Source organism: Bos taurus, chromosome 4, assembly GCF_002263795.3.
Source record: "Bos taurus isolate L1 Dominette 01449 registration number 42190680 breed Hereford chromosome 4, ARS-UCD2.0, whole genome shotgun sequence".
NCBI classification, from domain to species: Eukaryota; Metazoa; Chordata; class Mammalia; order Artiodactyla; family Bovidae; genus Bos; species Bos taurus.
Window position 1 is genome coordinate 93,665,491 of NC_037331.1, and position 24,567 is coordinate 93,690,057.

Below are 24,567 nucleotides of genomic sequence, written 5' to 3' on the forward strand. Positions count from 1 at the left end.
GGTATCTGTATGTATAAAAACACACTAACATACAGATAGTCAACGTTTGTAAGATTGAATCAGGGCAAATACAATTTCCAGGTTTCCTCAGGTTATTTAAGAATTTGGGGTTAATTAATAGATCTTTACTTTTCTACTCTTGTCAGCTCCTAAGAAGCTGTACTACTAATGATGGATTTGAGTTTTTTTAAACTTTTCCTTCTGCTTACAGTCTGTGAATACTAACGCCAATCAGGAGGAATGCCCTCAGATAGGTAGGAGGACTTGAAAAAAGAAGTGGCTTTAAGATGAAACATTCTCTAACTAACACGAACCTAACTTAATATGGAAAGCCTATTTCTATAGCTGTTTGAGGGCACATATGTGGCAAACTGAAGCAGATTACTATGAAGACCTGCTGTGGTACTGTGGCACAGAACCAGCTGGCCACAAGGTTTGTATTTAGTACACCAAATGCTAACATGCTTTAATGGAATACTATATCCGGCACACCAAAATGCTAGATGACATACTCAAGAATGTATCCAATCACTTTACTGAGAGGGTCTCCTGTGTGGATAAATAGGAAAGGTCTGAACATTTATGCGTGTTCTCGTGTTAGACCATGAAAATGAAAGTCACTCAGTCATGTTTGACTCTTTGCAACCCCATGGACTGCAGCCCGTCAGGCTCCTCCGTCCATGGAATTCTCCAGGCCACAATACTGGAGAGGGTAGCTGTTCTCTTCTCTTGGGAATCTTCCCAAACTCCTGCACTGCAGGCAGATTCTTTACCAGCTAAGCTACCAGGGAAACCCATGTTAGTCCATGGGGATATTTTAAAGATAGAATAAGGTCTCATGCATGCAAAAAAGCAACTTCCCTCCTCATACCTTCTACACAGAATTAGTAGGAATTAGTAAGAATTAATAAACACTTGAAGAATTTTTGAAATATTCATGATATACTTAATCTCACTATTGAAAGCATTACACTTTTAAGTATTCCAAGCTAAAAACAAGTATTCCTGTCATATGTGGGAAAGAGCAATGTCAAGGACACAGGGTGCTAATTAAAACCTGGAGGAATACCAGATACATTCTGCCAAGTGTCAGATCACCAGGTCACCGATCAGAGGTGTAGTTTTATAACATGGAATGTTTTAAAGCATTCTGCTATCTTAGAAAATCATCTTTCATCCACTGCCTAATTACATCCCCTCCCAATAATGTCTTTAAACTGCAGAGATCTGCAGAATGAAATGAATGCTACTACACAGATCAGAAGGAATAAAAGAGACCCTCGTTCAACAAAAACATTCCCCTTGTTGTCATATCAATCTCGAAACACTTTCCACCTTACCTGGGTGTTCTTTAGAGGTCATTCATCCTAGTTTAAACCTGGCATGACCCTGCTTGCCTTAAAAGATTGCAAGCTAAAACATGGTAATAGGATTTGTTATTAGCCTTCTAGAAATGAGGGCAGTTAATGTATAATTAGCTAGTTGGATTGGAAAAGGCAATGGCAACCCACTCCAGTACTCTTGCCTGGAAAATCCCATGGATGGAGCAGCCTAGTAGGCTGCAGTCCATGGGCTCGCTAAGAGTTAGGCACGACTGAGCGACTTCACTTTCACTTTTCACTTTCATGCATTGGAGAAGGAAATGGCAACCCACTCCAGTATTCTTGCCTGGAGATCTCAGGGACAGAAGAGCCTAGTGGGCTGCCGTCTATGGGGTCGCACAGAGTCGGACACGACTGAACCGACTTAGCAGTAGCAGCAGCTAGTTGGATATTCTTACAGTCATACTAAAACTCATTTTTAAAGTTTTAAATTACTAGGCAATAATTTAGTTTGTCTTTAATGTCAGAAAAGAACAAGATAACTTCATGGAATTATAAGGTAAGTGGCCATGGATGGGGAAAAATTTTACCTAGACAAAGTGATCACAAGCAAAGAAAGAGAAAACAAATCTATAAAGTCACAGTCACTTTCTTTGCAGCTATAGCCCCAAAGAAAGAACATGGCTGTGGCTATCTTTCAGGACCATAGCCTGGTTCATGTCCCACGATCCACAAAGCCTGGACTACTCCATGGTTCTAATGCTGACCGTCAGCAGATGTGAATGTGGTGTTTTTAATGAATTTCTGCTAAGTTGTTCAACCCAAGAAGGCCCCATTTTTCTGTGCATAGCTAATTAAATTCTTGGGCCACAGGCCAATACCAAATCTAAATATCTACAAGCACACAAAGGAGGTGGATCATGAAGCTAGCACTGTAGAAACCATCAAATCCCAAACGCCAGCATATTTCTTTTATATCTGTTGCAGGTGACATTTCTCCCTTAGTCTAAGAAACAAACTGTTCTACCTGGCCTCAGTCTAGGAGACTCATAATGAAATCCAGCTGCTCCAAAAGCAGGATGACATTTGTGATTCCAACACGGATCAATACTGAGCTCTCAAGCCTGTTCAAACAGTAGTTGTTGGTGAGTCAATCATCCATGCAGACAGATAAATGTATCTCTTATCTCTACAACTACACTAAAATGTCTAGAAACATACCAAGCAAAACTCTAAAGCAGCCTAAAGCATTATTGTAAGATACAGTTACCCTCAGGTACAATCTGAGTAGTTTGGAAAGATTCACAGACTACCTGATTGAAAACAGGGGTGTAACAACAATGTATGTCCAATATGGAAAGGCTTAAATTCACTTAGCAGCTTAAAGTCATTAAGTTATAGCACAGTACTATTAAGTAAATTTATGACTTAAAACTTTTCTAAATGCCTAGTAAAAGAAGCATTGTTTCTTCTGCCTAATTCCAATCTCAAAGTCCCCGAAGTACTCCTTTCATTGTAGTCAACTTCATTTGTCTGTTATTGACTCTCCAAATGACTCCAGGGGAAGTAATTTCCCAAATGTTGATTATTCTCACCAGCAAAATAAGAGGAGTATCCAGCCCATTGGCTAGCAACCCTAAGGGTGAGAATAAAATTATAAACTGCCCAATTTTATAAGAAAATTGTCTTCCACATTACTTGTTCACACTTAATCCACAAATAAGTAATTTATCAAGTCAGTCGAAAAATGAGTAAAAGGAAGGCTAGAGACTGAAACATAATTTGCGAGGATCAGGTATGCATGGGCCAGAAGAGTGAGAGAGAAACTCAAGTTGTATAATGCAGTAAAGGTACCTGACCTTCCAGGAGTGTGGGTTAAAAATACAATGATGGATAAAATATATTTTGGAGTAAAAAGGAAGACTGGACAACAGAAGAGGAGCTAAGAAAGCTACCTACGGCTTAATGAACTTTCCTTTCACCAGTCTTTAAAATTACAGTTGTTTTTCAAACTGAAATCCAGATTCCCTTGGCTGAATTGTAAGTTTTCCAAGCTTTTATCACTGCTGCCTGCAAGAGCAGAAAGGGATATAAAAAAAGGATGCTATCATACCGGACGCCAAAATGAAATCAATCTTGTGATGGCATATGCTACTTTCCTTTTGATGTTGCAAAGAGTGACAATAGTAACTCCAAACTCGTCAGATAACTTCATATTGATGACAAGCAGCATCTTTAGAAAATTAACCATATTACCTACTATAATTCGTTCTCTGGTGAAGTACATAAAATTCAAAATGACTGGGTGATTCAACTACAATTATACCAATTTTGAGCTTCTGAATGAACAAACTGCATGCACACTCGGTAAAGGAAAAGCAGGAGGAGAACAGAGGCGGTAAGTCAAATGGGCTGCCAGAAACCAGTTTTCTTTTGCAGGGCTGAAGGTGGTAGTCACGGTGGTAGAGGAATAAAGGACTAAATTTGCTACCAACATAAACAGTTTATTATTAGGTAATGATGAGTATAAATCTGAAATTTCAACTAGAAATTGCCATTGCAATAAAAATATGTATACATATTGCACAGTACATACCCAAGGCAGAGTTAATTGCAGGAAATTTCACAAGTACCTCCCTGCTCCTTACCATATTATACAGTAGAGGTGCTGAAACAAGTTTTGGTTACCAAGCTAAGCCTTTTGCTTTTCAGTTGAACATCCATGTTAACTTGCCAACTTTCTCCTATTAGTTGTTTCATATTCGATTAGGTTTTTTTTGTCCTTTGAACTAGAATAAGAATCACAGCAGGAGACTGAGTGATTCAGAATTTACCAATTATGAACTAACCTTCAGCCAGAGGGTTTAGCAGTTTGTAATACAAATTCAGTTCAGATCTCAAGGTCAGATAAGCCTAAAAGAAACTTCAAGGTCACCTGAACCAATCCTTTCTACCAGTACTTTTATTAAATACATAAATTGTAGTTACCTGCTCCTAATAAGACTTTTCATAGAAGAAATGCTGGATTTTCTTGAGGAATAGTTTGGATTTGAGCAAAATGTCAAAACAATTCTCCCGTGATAAGTATAATTTTGACTGTACTCTAAAAATATTTCCTTCCTGGTTTCCTACACTTACCTATGTGTTCATGTTCTTGTATTATGGAACACTTAAAGGTAACTCATACACATGTGATTGGGAAATCAAAATTTGCTTTGATCAATGTGGTTTAATCCTTGTTACTAAGTGCTTTGCAAGGTAATACAAGAACATATTCTAAAATTTTGTAGATGTGATGAAACCTTAGTCATATTGGCCTTATGCTTCAAACTCTATTATTAACCTCATATATTATGACTGTTGGTGGGAATCTAACATGGTACTATTTCGGAAAATAGTTCCTCAAATGGTTAAACAAAGTTATTGTATCACCCTAGACATATCCACATAGACTATGTGTGGACAAATATTTATGGAGGCATTATTCATAATAGCTAAAGGGCATAAACAACTAAAATGTCTATCATCTGACAAATAAAAATGGTATCTGTGCTGTAGAATATTACTTGGCCATAAAAAGGAATGAAATACTGATACATGCTACAATATAGATGAATCCTGAAAACACTGCAAGAAGTGAAAAAGCCAGTCACAAAACACCATATATTATATTAATATAATTCCATTTATAAGAAATTTCCAGAATAGGCAAATCTATACAAACAACAAGTAGGTTAGTTGTTGCCTAGGGCTGGGGGAGGGGCTAGGAAATGAGGGGGTGATAGCTAAAGGGTACAGGATTGCCTTTTGAAGTGATGGAAATATTCTATGATAAAAACGTGGCAGTGGTGTAGTGAATAATTGTGAATATACTAAAAACTATCAAATTATACACTTTACATGTATGTATTTTACATATGTGAATTAAAGTTCAATAAAACAGTTATTTAAAAAAATCTATTCTGAGATGTGAGATGCTTGAGAATCAGCGAACCTCTTCCCCAAAGCTCCTCTGGTCAATAGTAAAAGAATTAGTCAAACTGAAGTCCAATTTACTTTATTGTAATTGGAACCAGCTTGCAGTATTTAGTTATGTACATTTCTAAAATGTGAATGCAGTTTAAGACAACACATCATTACATCAGATATTCCAGGCAGCCTGCCATGAGACATTTTTACCAAAAAATCCATCTTGAAGGGAATTCATTTAATAAACCTCAGAGTGTATGTTCTTTCCTGTTGCCTCATCTCCTTATAAGCTGCCGTTTCCCTAAACTCTCATGTTAAACAGTACTGGGCATGGTTAAGTCACTGACTAATTCAACAAATATTTGAACCCTTACTGTACACGAGGTACTGCTTTAGGCACTTGTACCTATGTGCATACACACACGAGACGAAGTCCCTGGTCTGGTGGAGCTTACAGTCTGATAGGACAAGATGAACAATAAACAAATTTTAAGGTTTTTAAAATAGAGGGTGCTGCACTATGGAGGGACGTTATTTTAGGTGAAGTGGCCAGGAAAGGAGGCTTCTCTAAGGAAGCATGTTTGAGATGAGAAAAGAAGGTGCCAACCACACAGAGATCAGGGAGGACAACTCCAGGCAGAGGAAATTATTTCTGAAAGAATCGGGAGGAGGGAAAAAGAAGGATTAACTGTGCTGCTGATGACCAACCTCTGTGGTTCTTATCACCAGGTCAGTGCAAGGTGACTCGCAGATGGAGTCACCAAAACCCCTGGAATAAGGGGTCTTGTGCACCTTCAGACCACCAGAAGGTCTCATAACAAGAGGCGGCCGTCTCTGCTTAACCCATGCCTGATGTGATCTTTCCCTCTCTGCACCTCTCAGTAAGTGTTTGCTGTCTGGACCATTCATTCTTACAAACACACTGGTGCGAGGCGCTGTGCTAGGCATGCCAGGACTTAAAAGACCAATCGGACGGGTGCCTTGCCAGCCCTTAGGGCAGCAAATAATCCAGTAGCACAGACAATGTCGGGGCAAACAACAAACACTAAGTAGAAAGCAAAAGCCAGCACCACCGCCCTCCCCCGCCCCCAAAAAAGAGCTGTAAAATTGAGCCATGTCCAAAGATTACTTCCAGCTGGAGCATCAGGGGATGCTGATGAAGTGGGGGCATGAGAACAGGGAGACTCTGGGAAGCCTGAGAACTTGGTCATGTGGGGAGAACACACAGACTGATTTGTTGTCTCCCTAATTAGCTTTAAATATATTTTAAAATATTTTTAGCTCCCCAACCAAGTTATAAGCTCAGGGAAATAAGACCTGATACTCTCTCTCTGTGACCTCAATTTACGTGCAGATTCACTGTGAGAGATGTCAGTTTCAGCAATGAAGGTAAGGCTAAATGATTCTTTGCTTCATAACAAAGTTTTGATTTTTGAAACAGATGATCTCCCAAACCTAATTACATCATTTCATTTCAAAGGGACATTCCTAAGGGTTTTTCCAAAACTAAGGCATTACAGATAAACATGTATACAATGTGCTTCAGAATAACACATATATGTTTCTGTTTGTATTTGTGTGTCTACATGTGAGTATCAGTATACCTTCACTTCAGAATCTTAAAGATTATTTCAAACTTTCACTGCTAAACCAAGTCTGTACTCATGAGAAAATATGTTTTTTCACTGATTAAACTTTCCCACCAGGCCTTCAAAATCCCTTCACATTCCCAACAAAACATCTTAAACCAGAGAAGAAAATCCAAACAATTTTTTTTAGGCATTGTCTCAACATCTCTAAAAAATATTCCATGGCCAAACTCACCATAGAGAGCTGTCCAAGTTTGATTAATTACATCTAGACACACAGTTCCTGACCTGAAACAGATGGAAAGAATGGCATTAAAAAAAAAAAAAATCAGAAAGTTAGTTGCATGTATCAGACAACTAATTTTATCATCAGAATATTTTTAATAGATCATTGGAAAAAAAAAAAAAAACAACTCCAAAGAATCCCAATTGGTAAAAACAAGATGAGGAGCAGAATATACATAAAGTCTTAAGTGTCTCTTTGCAGACTGAAAGGGAAAACCAGTAACTATACAGTGGAGAAACCAGACAACACCATAACCAGGTGATGAGAATTAACACTGTAATCAGGGTAGACAGACTTGTGTGCCTCCAAATGGAATACCCTGGGGAGGACACAATCTTATCTTTCGGTTTTCCGGTCTTAAGAGCATACTCTGAACCTAATAAGGGAAAATCAGACAATCCCAAATTGAGGGACAGTCTATGACATAACTGGTCTTTATTCTTCCAAAATGTCAATTCTGTACAAATCTGAGGAATGGTTTCAGATGGAACTACTTTAAAGAAACATGAAAACTAAATGCAGTAGATGATACTAGACTGGATCCTTTAATGAATGAAAAAGGTGCTAAAAAGTACATTACCAGAATATGGCAGTAGATGAAAAAGTACTGCATTAATATTCATATTCCTGAATCTTATGACTATATTGCAGTTACATGAGACTATCCCTATTAGGATGATTGACAGTTTTAAAAGACAATGGGGCATGATACACACACACACACACATATATATACATACAACCTCTCAGAGTTCAGAATACTTCACATGTATACACGTGTGTATATACGTAATATCAAAATTTAATGCTATGACAAGGAAAAACTGTGGGACAAACAGTATTCTAAATTGCCCTGGAAGTAGAAAATAGGAGGCACTTTTAGCACATTTTAAAATACCACTAAGAAAATATTGGGAAGAAAGGGGTAATTGTGATTGATTAATTGTTTGCTTTACTCTCAAGAACTGAGAAATACTTCAGGGGCTGAAAATAATACACTCTGTACAATGAAGACCAATCTCTGGACTGTGTCTATACAAAGAGATGGAGATGTGAAATAGTACAAATGTTAGCTGTATATCAAGGGAAATGAAGGACTCGTTTGTGACAATGGAAAAAACCAAGGAGTCCAATAGCAGACTTTGAACTAAGTGGTTTAGAATATCATATTCTTGGATTCTATAGTGTCAGTGACTTTTCTGACAGTCCTATCTGTTGATAAAATCCAAAAAGATAATTGAGACTTTTTTACAATACATAAACTCTAATCAAGAGCAGTTGCTGCTAAGATTTAAACATTTTAAAATAGTTACTTACGCTTCATCAATGTTGGGATGGAAAATTTTATTCATGAATCCTGTAAAAAGAGATGTTAATTAGCAGCAAAAAGTATCCAGAGAACAATTAAAGTATTTCAGTGTTGGAAATAATTTCAGTATTAGGATAACTCATTACTTTCAATCTTAGATCTTTGGTTACTGATTAGACTATATTCTCCTGACAGTGTCAATAACTTAAAATATATCAGTGTTCTATTAATCAAATGGGCAAACTTTGAGAGCAATGAAGCTTCTAATAATCATTAGATTATTAGAATAATCTAGTGAAGCTTCTAATAATCATTAAAAGAATTTTCTGAGTTATGATGATACTTGCCAAGAAAATGTATAGTATTAAATGGTTTATAACTAGTGCCATGATAAAAGTTAAGAAAGCTACTCTGACTTTCCTCCCCGAAAGTTTTATTGTTCAATTTCTAAATGTGGAGGTTCTGCATTTGAACTTCTCCTTCTGAAGCTCAGTTACTGGCATCATTGTGCTACAGTGTGCGGAACATGAATGAAGCTGTTGAAACACTGAAGGAGTACTGCTTCCAAACCACAAAGGATTTCATAAGAACAGTGACCAAAATATTGCCTTTAACTTTAGTCTACTCATTCCAGGAAACCCAGTTTTGATTAAAATTGGGGCAACCAAGAAATTGGGCAAGGTGTTTAAAAAAATTCTGTAAGATGGCTGTATTTGTCGGGGATTCAAGCTTTTTGATTTATTCCTAGAAAAACAAGTAGGTACAGACTTTTAAACAAATGTATTGGTATTTAACTTCTGAAAAGAAATTATTTTCTAACATAAAACCAGTGATTTAATAAATATGTATACAAGCAAATGACAGTCCTCTAGAGCAGAGAGCCACTGTCAAAGCTGTCATTTTGTCATCTTTACCGCCTAACTTCCTTTTAAGACTTCCTTATTCAGTTCCCTAGTTTCAATAAATTGAAGTTCCTTATTAAGGTGAGCATCACCACGTCCCAATCCCACCCTCCCTCACCCCATAGCTCACATTCACCTCTTTCATTCATTCAAAATATATTTGTTCAACATCTGTGTATCAGGCACTGTGCTTATTTAGGGTACAAAACCAAATACAGACAGTACACTATTCTTGAGGAGGTCACGAGACAGGAGCAATGGGACAGGAGACATGAAGAATAATTGCAAGATGCACAAAGAGGTGACAGGGAAGCATGCATGAGGAGAGGAAGATTACAGGAAAGAGGAAGACAAGCGGAATCAAAGGAGGATTCTCAAGGATGAGGAGTGACAGAGGTCAGCGCCAAAAATCTAAGAAATTTCTCTAGACTTAGAAAATGGAAAAAAAAAAAAAGAAAATAGGGATTAGACTATATGAAGTTCCAGGCCTTCCAACCCTTACTTGCTCAAGCCACTCCAAGTACTAATCACGGTTCCGATTTTTGTTCTTTAATCTTTGGTATTAAAATAGCTTAATGCTTTATCTACCTACTATGAAGAAAGTCCATGCAATCTTTAAATTACTCTGATGCAAAAGGATTTGTGTCCAATTACTATGTCATATTAATTTTTCATTAAAGATGTCTCCAAGTCTAGATTCACAAAGTATGTGTTTATACGGAGATTACAGTAAGCCGATGGAAACATTCATGCCTTAATGTTAAGAGAAGAAAAGGCAGGATAGAAGTTCTACCTAACCTTAGAAAAACACTAATACATGTAACAATAAGACTCGTGAGGATATCTTTTGCTGTAGTATAAAAACCAAGAACTAAGTTCAACCCCATCACCCAGGGACTGGAGAGATGTTGCACATCCTTGTACTGGGAGTCCTATACAGCTGAGGTAATGAACTAGGTCGGTATGTATCAATTAGGATCGAGCCAAGGCTGAGGGGAAACAAAAAAACTGCAGGATGATATATATACGCATCATGACACCGTTCAGATAAATGAAAACAAAGCAACACTGCATATTCTCTATGGTAACAACAACAGAAAACTCTACTGGACCAGCATATACCACATTTACAAGAGCGATTATTTTAGTGAGGGTGCAGGGTCAAGGTCATGGTGGAAATGGGGAACAAAATGGGGAACAGTGATCAAGGATGAATTTAATTTATAGAACTACACTCCTTTAAAAAGGAGATGGTGCTTGCTTTGGCAGCACATATACTAAAAAGAGATAATGTACTTACATATTATTTGCTCTTTTTTTTTTAAAGTGTGCATACTGATAAGAAAACTGGAAACAAAAATGTACAAATATTAACAGTGCTTCATTCTCAGGGGTGAGGATATTTTCTCCACAAGTTCTAGTGAGGTGGACACACCCAGAGCCTGTTACACAGAGTGAGTAAGCCAGAAAGAGGAAAACAAATATCGTATATTAACACACATATATGAAATCTAGAAAAGTGGTACTGATAAACCTATTAGTGGGGCAGGAATAGACATGCAGACACAGACAACAGACTTGTGGACACAGCAGAGGACAGAAGAGGGTGGGACAAATTGCGAGAGTAAAACAGCTAGCTAATGACAAACTAGAGGGTGTGGGATGGGATGGGGAGTGGGAGGGAGACTCTAGAGGGAGGCGACATATGTACACTTATGGCTAACTCCTGCTGTTGTATGGCGGAAACCAACACAACACCGTAAAGCAATTATCCACCAACTAAAAAAAAAAAAAAACCACCTCCACCTCTGTACCAGAAGTAGGACTACAGCAATGGAAATGGGCTAGAAGGAATGAACCTTCAGAAAACTAAATAAAGCATCACTGTTTAATCCAGGAACCCCACTCCTGGCTTATACCCAGACAAAACTCTTAATTCAAAAAGACACACGCACCCCCCACGTTCACAGCAGCATATTCACAACAGTCAAGACACGAGACAACCTAAATGTGCACTGGCAGATGAAGCAATAAAGAAGATGTGGCACATATACAACGGAATACTGCTCAGCCATAAAAAAGAACAAAACAATGCCATTTGAAGCAGCATGGATGCAACTCGAGATTATCATATTAAGTGAGGTAAGTCAGAAAGAGAAAGACAAATAGATACCACATGATATCCCTTATATGTGAAATCTAAAATATGAACAAATGAGTCCATCTATGAAGCAGAAACAGAATTATGGATGTAGAGAACAGATAGGTGGTTGCCAAAGGAAGGCTGGGGTCAGCAGATGTAAGCTTTTATACACAGGATGGAGAGTAACAAGGTCCTATTGTATAGGATAGCAAACTATATTCAATATCCTATAAGCCACAATGGAAAAGTGTATTAAAAAAAGAAAATATATGTATAACTGAATCACGTGGTACAGTAGAAATTAACACCATATTGTAAATTAACTATATTTCCATAATAAAAATAAAAGAATGAAGCTTCAATAATGTGATGTCACCGGGGACCTCAAAAGTGTAAGTCAAGGCAACAGCCATGGTGAAACAAGCCTGAATTGTTTATCAAAACTGTCTCTAAAAGAATAAGGTGCCTGACTCCTTGTACAAGGTCTGGAGACGACATTTGGCATCAATACAGTTTCCACACTGTTTTTCAATTAAATCTAGATTTTGGCTTGGTTGAGTTCAAAACTACATAAAAAAGAGAACCAAAAAGGGCTCAGTAAACATATTCTTCAGTAACAAATGGGTTGGAGCCCAGTCCCCATTGTCCCTGCTGAACCCCATCTAGGTGTGATGTGGAGAGCAGAACCTGACTGGAAGGGTCAAAGTGCTAATAGGGGCTTGGCTTCTAGTCCCAACTCTGCCTTTTAACTGCAGGCCTTGATCAGGTCACTACACTTCTGTGGTCCTGTTTATTTACCTGCAAAGACAGAAAGCTGGACGACATGATCTCCAAACCCCCTACTCTTATTTCTGTTTGTAAAAGGACGATCAGTTCTAAAATCTAGGATTTAATAACAATGGCCAGAGCTCTGAGAACAGAGAACTTAAAGACAAATGGCCAATGGTTAAGTCCATGAAGGAAATTAATTCTGTGAGGGCACATTTTAGGTACAGAAGTATTCTGGAGAATGTAATACAAAGCTTCTAACATGCTAAAATACCACAAAGAGATACAAAAACCTGCTGACTATTCCAAAGTAGGCAGAAATGGCGTTTATAACCCTGCCACTGAGAAACAAGCACAGCCAGACCAACTCTACCAAAAAAACAATTTCCACAGTACAGTCATCTCCTCCTACACCAGTTTTTTCTATTGTTAGAAAAATTACCCGATGCAAATAAATGGAAAGGGGTATGTGTGTGTGTCTATATATACACACACACACACACACATACATATATATACACACACACGTCCTTTACATTTGTTCTTGGACAAGCTGTGGGAAGCATTTCTGGCAAAGCTATTTACATTCGGGATAATGATGGCAACAGTGGAACTTTTGCACAAGGAGGGGAGGAGACGGATAAAGAATAAGCTAGGAATTCAGGGAAGGAACGTTCTCAGGACTGAGCGTGTTTGCCCTGGCACGTTTTCCTTCCTTTTGGCAAAGCTATCACCACCCTAATGAATTTGTCTGCAACAACAGAATTTTCCCAACACTTGTTTCCATTCGACCAGGAACTATTTTGAAGATATTTTAAGAGAACATGTTTTGAAAACTGCTTTTATGGAAACATGACAAGTGGAAGCAGCAAGTCATTTTTAATCCACGTAAGATTTTATTCACTACCAGACATGTTCTAATGGTACATTTCAGTGATTTGTTCAGATAAAATTCAGAACTCGTTCCAATTTTTTGGACAGTTATTCTCTGGTATGGCTCAAGCACTTATAAAAAGGGGGACAACAGGTACAAACGTTTAGCTGAACAGCTTACCCCCTCTGTCCTCTTATCTTTTATCAGAAGGAAATCAGATTTGTAATTCTGGAGGAGGAAGCCAAACCATGCTAAGCTGATGCAAAACTACACATCTTAGAAAATAAAAGCACAGATTATTAAAACAGAAAAATATGCCATGCTTTTGCTTGTTTCACTCACTCCAACACTCAACTGCTCTAGAGTTGACCCACAGGCTAATAAGCAGAGAAAGTAAATAATACCGTGCCGAGTCATGCTGAAAACGTTTTTTTTTTTGTTAATTTCAGACTGTTTCTGTATCCAATCCCAGGAGGGGATCTGTACAAAGTTGTACACACTTTCAAATAACTGATACTGGATCAATATGTAAATAAAGGAGGCAGAAATTAACCAAATTTCCATCTTTGTTCCTTTTATTCGTGGGGATATTTTTAGTGATCAAATTTGTGGATAGAATGAAATACCAAGGGCCAATCACCTATTCAGAAATTGCATCCAGAATAATCTTGAAATGAGAGGTCAAACAAGGTGACTCATGAAACAAGGTAAATCCACCCTAAGGTAAATGGGTGAAAAGCACGAAAGGCAGAAATGAGAATTTTATCCTAGAGAAGAAATGAACCTGGACTTCAGATGGGCAGCTGTGGCTGATACAATTTAATTATAAGCTTATGAATCTCTGTGAGAAAGTATTAAGTTACTCTGGTGTTCCATCTTCAGGACAAATACCCACATAAAGTAGACCATTCAGAATAAAAATGATCAATTCTCTATTTTTAAAGTAGATAGAATTATTTAAAATATATTTATTAAAGATTAAATCCTATCTTCCCTAGCAGTGTCTCAGACTATAAATTTTTAAGGGCAATAACTTGGGTCTTCATTCCTAGCGTGCAGGAGGTAACTGGAATTAGGATGCTCCAGCTGAAAAAGGGGTGTGGATGCTGCCAGCTTCATGGCGACAGCTCTGCTGCCAGCTTTGTGCATCAGTGCATCCTCAGATAGATTTTTCAGCTTACCTCAGACAGCCAGGCCCAGCCCGTGGCAGCCTGCACCCAGGCAGAAGTCTCTTCCGAGAGCTGAGCCTTTCCTACTCAGGACAGCTGGACCTGGGCCGGTCTCTTCTTGGGTGAGGAACCAAGCAAGGAGCTCACTCTCATTGCCCTGTGTCATGGGAAATTCTGAACTGATCTTGTGTGTGTTCAGGAGATCTAAACTCAACAAGGGGTCCTCTTTTCTGTTTCTTCCTTTCTCTCTGATAATATAGAATCTGAGGAATGGGCTGGATGGATAAGAAAAGTTTATTTATAACTAAGAAAAGGTGAAGTGTTATCCTTCAACAGTACAACTCTTCTACCAGCCTAGTAGATTACCAAAACCTACTCTCTGGCAGTTCCATTTTTTGGAAGATCGCCTTCTCTTTCCTGTCTCCACAGTTTATCTTTCACTCTCCTGGTCACTCATAACCACACTGACTCAATCAGGCAGGATTTATTTTCATGGTCAGAGGCAGGGGAGTATGAGCAGAACATCCTGGACATGAAATTTCAAGACTTAATTTCAAGTCTCTGCCACTTACTATACAAAGTTGGGGTTAAAATATCAGGCTCCAGTCAGGCTGCCTAAGTTCCACTTAGACCTACTGAATCTCTTAGCCTTTCTGTCTCCTTGTTCATAAAGCTGGGTTAAGTAATGGTATCCACACATCATAGGAGTGTCACCAAGATTTAATGAATATATGCAGAGCATGTGACCAGTAACTGGCACACAGTAAGTACTCAGTAATGTTACTATTAGCTGACAGAGTTCAGGCACATAATTTCATATCACTTTCCTCATCCTAAAAATGAAAGTATCTGCCCCAATATAACCTTCTCTTAATCCTTCAGGAATTGTCAAGCGCATTAGAAGGTATTTTGATTATGGGATATTAGTCTGTTTTTTTTTAATAACCCTATCACACTGGAAATGGAAAATACATCTACTCTAACATTTATTATTAAAAAGACTGTTCTGATTGCATTGGCATATGGCAAGAACACTGGAATGGAAGCTAGAAGGCAGACTCTGCAACTAGTCAGCAATTCTGTATCTCTGCCTTCCTAGGTCTCATTTTTATCATCTTTCAAATAAGGGAACTGGATGGTATAAAACACCAAAGTTCCTTCTAGCAATGTGGTTTTCACCAACCATGGTATTCACAAGAATATGAACAAAATCTTCAACTGCATGAACAAGCTTTCCCAAGGGAACCAAGATATTATTTAGTTTTTAAAGTTTTAAATGAATTTCATTTAACTAAAGAAAAATGAAGCTAAGAATATATGTTTTCATTAGACCACCAGTCCTAAAGGGAAAGTGAATTTTATGCCCAGAAAATGTCAGAATAACTAATCAGCTCTAAAGCTAGAGGTTATCTACTATAGTTAAAGTAGGACCTGACCTAAACAGTGAGTGAGGTAGGATTTCTATGCAGCAAATGGAAAGACTATATAATCATAAATTGCCAAAGGTAGAATTAAAACTGACATCAGCCAGCTTCAGGAAGGAAATGGGTAAATCTTCTCACAGAGGCAAGCAAGAATAAAAGCAAAGCTACCCCTCAGAGGTGACATGGGAAAGGGAAATGAAACCGACTACTATTTTTACTCTGGCTATACAGCAAGATGAAGCTAAGTGGACTTAGATATTGCAAACTGTGCACAACAGGTTTTTCAATGAAAGGGCCAATTTGGCAACTGACTTCTGCCATCACTGAGAACTTCAGCACTTGGCCCCCAAGTTTCTCCCCCATCAACTCCTGTCATTTTTAGTGATACAACTGCCTATACAGACCATCCTCATCATACCCTAGCCTTTCAGTTATCTCAGCTTCTCCTCAATGATCTTTCCTCAGTTCTATCTCATTCACACTCCCAGGACATGCTTTTGAAGTCTGTCATCCCTACAGATGGCTTCACTTTCAAAATCACAAATTCAGACATCCCCTCTCCAATGACAGTCTCCTATCCTTGTCAAAGCGCTTCCCACCCCCATGAACAATTCTTTGGCCTGTGAACTCTAATCCACTGGCCCTCCCCTTTTTCTACCTGTGTATGTGCACGCATGCACATGTGCTCAGTCATCTCTGACTCTTTGCAACCCTATGGATTGTAGCCTTCTTCCTACCTACCACCCTATTTTCACTCCTTCTCCATACTAAGTCTAAAAGCTATCACCATCATCATTCTCTAGCACTCTACTAATTCCCTGCCCTCTCCCCTCCAAAATGCCCGTCTACAATGGAAGGACACCAATCATTCACAACTGTCTATACTTGGACTTGAGGATGCCACTAAATAGGCATTCACTCACTGACTCAAACAATATTCTTCTGCAGAACAGGCAATGCACCAAGTCCTGAGTTGGGGAGATAGATTTTTAGTGAACCATACCCAGGGACTGTCTTCATGGAGTTTGTATCTACTGGGTTGGCAGGGAGAAGAGATGTTAAGTAAACAAATGTACCAGTTTTTAAAAATACACTCTATAATCTCTTGTGGACTCAACATTCCCTATAATTTTCCTCTCTCCTTTTTGTAGTAGCTTGCTCCCCCATCCTCCAATGACTTGTACATTTTACCAGTAGGTTTCAAATCTCTCCTTCCCTTTGGTCCTCCATTTCTCACTTAATAGGACTTAATAGCCCTGTGTATTTTTCATGCGAAAGTGGGTGCTAATCAGCAGGACCCCTCATTGTCCCCAACAACCCCCCATGCTAATTTCTCCTGTCTGAACAGCTTGCTCATATGTCCATGGTCTTCTCAAGTACCAGTCCTATCTTGTCCCTTCCTACAGTGTCAAAGGCACCACTCCTTCATCCTCCTCCTGACCTCAAACATCAACAAGCTTTCCCTCTCTTCTAGACAACTCCCTACAATGAGCATATAAACATCCTTTGAAATCTCCAAGAAATAGAAAGCAAAGCCTTCCTTTTATCTTCCTCTAGGTACTAGCCTCCTTTGTATGCTTTACTTAATACAGATGGATTTCTTCAAAGTCACGTGGGTCTACATCACAGATTTTCAACCTTGGCACCTTGATCCAACCCACTAGTACCTCTACTATTTCCCCACAACAGCAGAGTGGTCACTGAACCTGTTTAAAACACTGCAATGATCTTTTCCATTACATTAAAAATATAACTCAACCCTTTAATCTGGCCTACGAAGTCCTAATAGGGCCTCGCCCTGCCTACAATTTGGACCCTTTCTCGTATCTCGCTCTCTACCCAGCCTTCCAGCCTCATCTCTCTTCCCTGAGCATGCCAGCTAAGTTCCTGCCTTAGTGTCTTTGTCTTCACAGTTTTTCTGCCTAAAATGCTCTATCTCTGACCTTGGAAGATTAGGGCTGGCTTTTTTCCCCTTTTCATTTAAACCCCGGCTTAAATTTATTTTGTCAAAGATCCCTTTCCTGAACACCTAATCTAAGACAGCTATCATGACTGTCAATTCTATTACATCAATTCTCTAAATAAACCTATCAAGACATTAAAAATTTTGCTTTATCAGCCCCCCATCCTCATTTTCCCCAAAAGGATTTAAGGGTCAAGAGACCAATCTGTTCACTTCTGGGTCCCTAGCACCTAGAATAATGCCCTGCACATAGCTGGTAGCTGACAAATTTGTGGAGCTGATTTGAAGAAATAATATAAGCTGTATCCATTTTATGAGAAAGTAGGTTCTACCTCAGATGCCAAACATAATCTTTTCAAAATCATATCCCCCAAATTTCATTTTCACAACACCAGTAAAAAGAGAGCTTTTAACAATGGCTTATGGTCTCATAGCATTAACATTTTTTTTAAGGAAATTCTTCTACTAGAACCTTGTTTCTATTGGAATTCAAAAAATATAGATCACTACACAGTAGCACTTAGGTAACTATTTTTAAACAGGAACTACATTCAAACCCAAAGTTATAAAAGTAGAGAAGTATACTGGTGATCTTAATGGACTTTAGCTTCCTCAGTCTAAGAATTCATTCCATTTGTGGAAATACAGTGGTTCAAATCAGTCTTTGTTAAATGACTGACCCCAAACCTCTCATGAATGACACTCCTCTCTATTTCAAATCCTGGTCCACTCCTGACTAAACATCACTCACTTAAAGTCACTCACACTAGTTCCTGAGGAAGTAACTATACAATGTTTCCAACCAGGAAGATGCAAAGGAAAATGCTAAGTATTCTAAGCTCTACAGTTAGTCATACACCATATTACAGAACTCCATTCCAAAAATACTGTGAGGTAATTTCTGGCCATGGTGAAATAAAAAGTGTATTATGCCAGAAGAGTCTCCTAAATCTGTCAATGAAAAAGGTGAAACCATTTCCCTTAACCACTGGCACAAGTAAAAAGAACATGGTACACTGATCATCAGAATACCTTAATTAAGAACTGGCAGCAGACTGGGAAATTCAGAAGGAAGTCTGAGAGGTTATCTAGTCTAGTTTCCTTTTGGAACAGAATGACCTAAAACCATTCTATTTAGATGATAGTCTGAACTAGTAAAGGCCACTGGTGTGGCTCAAAATAGCATTCTAATTTTTGTTATTGCCCATGACTTTCATTTTGTTTCTATTTACTTAAATGGATTTGACTACCTCCTGCCATATGCTATTGACATCAATTATACTGTGGAATGAGCTTGGTTTTCCCCTAGCCATTCTATCAACACTTGGCAAACCATGATGTGGTCTCTCCAGAATCTTGCTCTCAACCAACCACTCCTTTTACACAGTCAGCTTTGGTATCATCAAATTACAGTCCAGACACACAGTGCATGTAGCCTGCTCCTGGGAGAAGGTCCTCCTCACTGTTCACATGGAGATACACACATGTAGTACTTCGTACTCAGTTTCTTGACTTGTTAGCTGGCTCTTACAATACAGTTTTCCATTTTAAGAAAAGTATCAATGGTGACAGAGTTCTTGAGCTTGTCTTAAGGTTACTTACAAAAGATTCTGTAATACTCTATAGTTCTATCTGAAATCAGTAGAATGCATGTCTCTTAATATATTAGCCAGTAGTCATTTAAAAATAAGGTTCAATCACAACTTTAAAATATTCTCTAGAATGCTATTGTTCAAGTAACATAGGTAGATCTGATGGATACTAAGGCAGATCTTGAAGTGACCTTTTCAAGACCTTTAGAGGCTAAAAGCCTTAAATCCAATATTTTATGTCATATTTTATTAAAGACATAATTTTTACCCCTTGGGTTAGGTTTATCAAAGGATTACTGTTATTAATAGCTACAAAGGGGTCTTTTTGGTTCACATGAAGAGAAAAATGGAACAAAGGAGAACAAGTGGAAGAGTCAGACTGAAAAAAGCAGGTAAGAACTGCTCAAAGTAACAGGACAGAAGGGAAAAGGGGAAGGCCAAAAGGAGAGGAAAGGAGTGGAGAATGGTTACATGGAAAGGTGCAAAGATGCTCCAAGAGGGAGTAAACCAAACTGAAGCAAGAGAGACAAAGGACACAGTATGTACACTTACATGCTGCTGCTAAGTCGCTTCAGTTGTGTCACACTTACATGCACAAGTAATTAAAACTGAAGGAAAAAAATTAAGGGGAGTGGTGGGAAACATGGGGGCCAGGAGGCCCTTAGCAAACTGAGAATTCTGACCAAGGACTGCTTGATGGCTTTCTGGAACAACAGACAGGTAAAGCACAGACTCAGACAAAGATGCAGACAGGACATCCGAAAGACACACACTTGCCATAAGTTTCTTAAATACTTACTTTTATAATAAAAGGGAACTTCGTATAGACTATTTGGGAATTACAGGAAAATGGCTTTAATTCCTTTAACAGCAATGGATAACTATAGCCAAAATTTGGCATTCAAACTTGGTGTTTGCATAGAAAAAAATTATAGTTATACTATTTTATCTTTTTTTTTTCGTTGTGCTGTGTGCAACTTGCAAGATCTTAGTTCCCTGACCTGGGCCCCTGGCAGTGAGAGTACCAAGTCCTAACCACTGGACCACCAGAGGATTCCCTCTTGTGTGTTCTTTCATTAAAGATGGTGTTAACTATTTACAATAGCTAGAACATGGAAGCAACCAGACGTCCACTGACAGATGAATGGATAAAGAAGTAGTGGTACATATACATAATGGAATATTTCTCAGCCATAAAAAGGAACGCATCTGCGTCCTAATAAAGTAGATGAACCTAGAACCTATTATACAGAGTGAAGTCAGTCAGAAAGAGAAAGATAACTATTGTATTCTAACACATATACGGAATCTAGAAAAATGGTACTGAAGAATTTACTTACAGGGCAGCAATGGAGAAACAGAGAATAGACTTATAGACATGGGGAGAGGGGAGGAGAGGGTGAGATGTATGGAAAGAGTAACATGGAAACTTACATTACCATATGTAAAATAGATAGCCAACAGGAATTTGCTGTATGGCTCAGGAAACTCAAACAGGGGCTCTGTATCAACCTAGAGGGGTGGGATGGGGAGGGAGATGGCGGGGGAGGTTCAAAAGGGAGGGGATGTATGTATATCTATGACTGATTCATGTTGAGATTTGACAGAAGATGACAAAATTCTGTAAAGCAATTATCCTTCAATTAAAAAATAAATAAAAAATAAACATAGTGGTAAAAATATTAAAATATAAGTAATGGCTGTAAAACATTTTGTCCATTAAAATGTACTGTAATTTGGACATTCCTGGCAGTATCCAGTGGTTAAGATTCCATGCTTCCACTGCAGGGAGCATGGGTTCTCTCCTTTGTTGGGGAACTAAAGGTCCTACATGCTATGTGGCCTAAGAAAGGGGGGGGATAAAAGGAACCATAATTTAACTACTTTATTTATCAACTGAGTCGTTAGGTTGCTTCCAACTTTTAAGTTTTAAAAATAACACTGCAATTTACATACTCTTGTGCATTAATCTTAGTGTACAGGTCTGAATATTTCCTTATTTTAAGTAAAATCATTCAAAGGATATAAAATTCTATCAATATGTACTGCTAGGTTGGCTGTATCATAATACCTTTGCCAACAATGTTTAACTTGCCAATTTAGAAAGTCATATATTTTCTCATTTTTCAATCTTTGCATTCTTTGGATTGGATACAAAACTATTTTGTATCCTATGCTAATTGGTTATTTTTCATTTTTAGGAAAACATTGCTGTATGTGACGTCTTTATACATGGGATCACTCATCTTTATTTCCCCCCAGGCAGCAACTGCAAGTCTGTTTCCTTAGATGGGTAAAAGCTTTTTCTTAGTTGAGCACATGTGTAATGACTGAAAAGTGTGAATCTAGAGAAGTACGGAATATGACAGTCTCCGCAGCAATTTCTTTGGATAGAACAAAATCTTCATGGACTGGGCATTACTTGCAGTTTTGAAAGAGTATTTATAAAGTCCTTATGTTCACCTTCACCTCTCTGAAGCTTTGTAAAGACTCTATTCTCAATATATTAGATATAACTTGTGTAAACATCTATCTCCTCCATATATTCTCTTCCTCAATTGAGGTGCTGAGTCACACTTCTAAAAAGCAATGAAATGCTATCATTAGAGCAAATGCAATATTTTAAATACATTGATATTTTTTCCCTCCCATCTGGTGAAAGCCGTATATACAGCCTTCCTAAGTATCTGGTGGAATGCCATATATCATATATCCTGAATATTTAATACACCGATCAATACCAAACATGCACAGTCCATTTAATTACATTATCTCATTTTCTAGAAGAGGAAACAAAAAGCTAAGTATCACCAGAGTCAAGGAGAACTGGGGCCAGAACCATTCTTTCCTGATAACCCGTCCACTGACCAATCAGACCCTCCTAACTACACGGGGACACGCCCAGCAGTGCTGCTCTCACTCTAGTTTCTGAATAAGGAGAGCAAAGTCTGGACCTTCAAACAGACCAGAACTCAGTGATTCAAACATGATTTATATCAAAGCAGTCTCTCTGGAAAACGATGCAAATATTTCAATGATGTTACAACTGATTAAAGGAGTTTTAGAATTTCTTTCTGAAAGAGCCCAAAGGGCCAGTTTAAAAAGTAAATCATAACTCTTAAACTTCAGTCAGTTTCATAATCATATATCATTATAGACTTCAACTGATGTTACTCAGTTTTTCAATTCATCTTATTCTCTGGAATTAAATGACCTTTAGCCATTTCAAAAATTTATATCCAGCTTCAAAGCATCAAGACTTGCCATCACTCATGATATTCAAAGAGAATGTAAAATTCCAAAAGATGAGCTTATTAAGATGTTTGGAACAATGTCGGCTTTGTAAGAGTAAGCTGGTAACTTCCCCAGGAGGCTGTTAATATTCCTTCTCTTTCCAAAGAGGAGTTAAGATGTAAGTAAATTAAGGAGTTAATTTACTTACTTAAGGATGAAAATTGTTTTTAAAAGGACTTTTTCAGTTACAAGTCAAGCAGTCAGGTAACTATTGAAAACTCCCTTAAACTGTGTTTGGAGTTTACAGTCTACCTGTAAAAGTACATTGCATATACACTTAAATATTTAGAGAAAAATGTTTTAAAATACATTTTTATGTACTTTATGTAAATAATAATATCCACTGAGGGACAGGATTATAAGACATTTTAGTTTTTCTTTTGTTTTGCTCACCTGGACCTTCTTACATTCTTATAGATAAGGAGCATTTATACAACTAAAAAATATACATAGCAACATGAAACAAAAAAGTATACATAGATATATATTTAAAAACCCCAAGCAAGACCTAATCATCAAAACACTTAATCTATGGAGGCAGGGTTTAAAAAGAACAGTGAGGTTGGATTTATCTTATCTCCTCTTCTGTATAGTTCTGCAGCTATCTATACAATTCAAAAACAAACCCTTGCCTACTCTGCAGGACCCACTACCTCTCAAAATGTTTAAAGCACATTGCAACAGTAATTACATTGTTGATGACCTGAAAATGGGTCACCCCACATGACTGATTAAAACTCTTACGCAATCTTCCTCTGGAGGAAACAAGGACAGCTTGTAAAATATTTCAACTAGATCTACTTCCCTAAGAGAAGATGGTACATACACATTTGTAGGTATCATCAAGGTCTAAAAGCACACAGAAAGGGAAAGGAAAAATTATCAAGAAGTTAAGTTAGCCTAGTCATTTGTCCTAACCAATTTCATGTTACATCATTAACTTAAGAAAGTACAGAGGCTTCTGTTGCATCACTAGTTAACAAACAATGTCTGAAGTTCAGATAGTTTTGCTTTGAAAGTTATGATGAAATAATTGTTACCTGGAAACAGGCTAAGATTTGAGAATCTTACATTTCTGTAGGATATGTAATTGCACTTCTCGGTTCATTGTCAGTTTCATCAAGCTATACTGTTTCCTTTCTGACTAGGAATCTAGGGTAACAAAACTAAATTTACTGCTAGATTTAGCAAGCAAAATTTCAGTTCTATAGGTAAATAGTTACTTATGAAATATACCTGAATGAATTTATATGGTTTGGATATTCTGTTTATAAAGGTTTAAAGATTCTACCTACATTCCACCACACTAGGAACTGAGAAACAGCTGCTGTCCCACCTGTGCTAAGGTATTAAGTCAGATACACTCAGGAATTGTCTCAAAGATTCAACACCTCAGAGTACCCTTCCTATATCACCATCTGATAACTCTACAGTTTGCAGGTTCTGATAGCAATGGGAGATTTCCAATTCAATTATCCATAAACTATCTCCTCAACTGTTGTTTAGTTGGTAAGTCATGTTTGATTCTTTTGCAACCCCATGGACTGCAGCTCGCCAGGCTTCTCTGTCCATGGGATTTTCCGGGTGTGAATACTGCTGTGCATTGCCATTTCCTTCTCCAGGGAATCTTCCCGACCCAGGGACTGAACCTGTGTCTCCTGCATTGGCAGGTAGATTCTTTACCACTGAGCCATCAGAGAGGCAAGCCCATCTTGTTAATTACCAAGTTTAAAACTCAGCTAAGGGCCCTTCAGAGGAAATTACCAGTTTATTCTTAAAATGAACATTAAGAGTTCCCAGACTAAAAAGGAATTATAGATGCTCTATAGTATTTTTATAGCCTTAAATTGTAAAACATATAAAGTAGCTAGATGCTACGGGGACAGGTCACTGCATTTGATTGGGAATTACTAACATTTTCACATTATTTATCCCAGACAGAAATATGGGGGCTTAGAATTAA

General features: G+C 37.9%; 1 protein-coding gene across 5 annotated transcripts in view; it reads right to left on the reverse strand.

Annotated features, from left to right (window-relative positions):
* The window catches only part of UBE2H (ubiquitin conjugating enzyme E2 H), a 102,223-nt gene that overhangs the window by 18,853 nt on the left and 58,803 nt on the right, over positions 1-24,567 (reverse strand). For all 5 annotated transcript variants that reach the window (XM_059885706.1, XM_059885704.1, XM_059885705.1 and 2 more), the window contains 2 exons: positions 8,484-8,523; positions 7,116-7,168 (listed from right to left, as the gene is read on the reverse strand). In XM_059885706.1, the coding sequence (XP_059741689.1) occupies positions 7,116-7,168; positions 8,484-8,518 (88 nt within the window). In that variant the 5' untranslated portion in view covers positions 8,519-8,523. The remainder of the gene's footprint in view (positions 1-7,115; positions 7,169-8,483; positions 8,524-24,567) is intronic.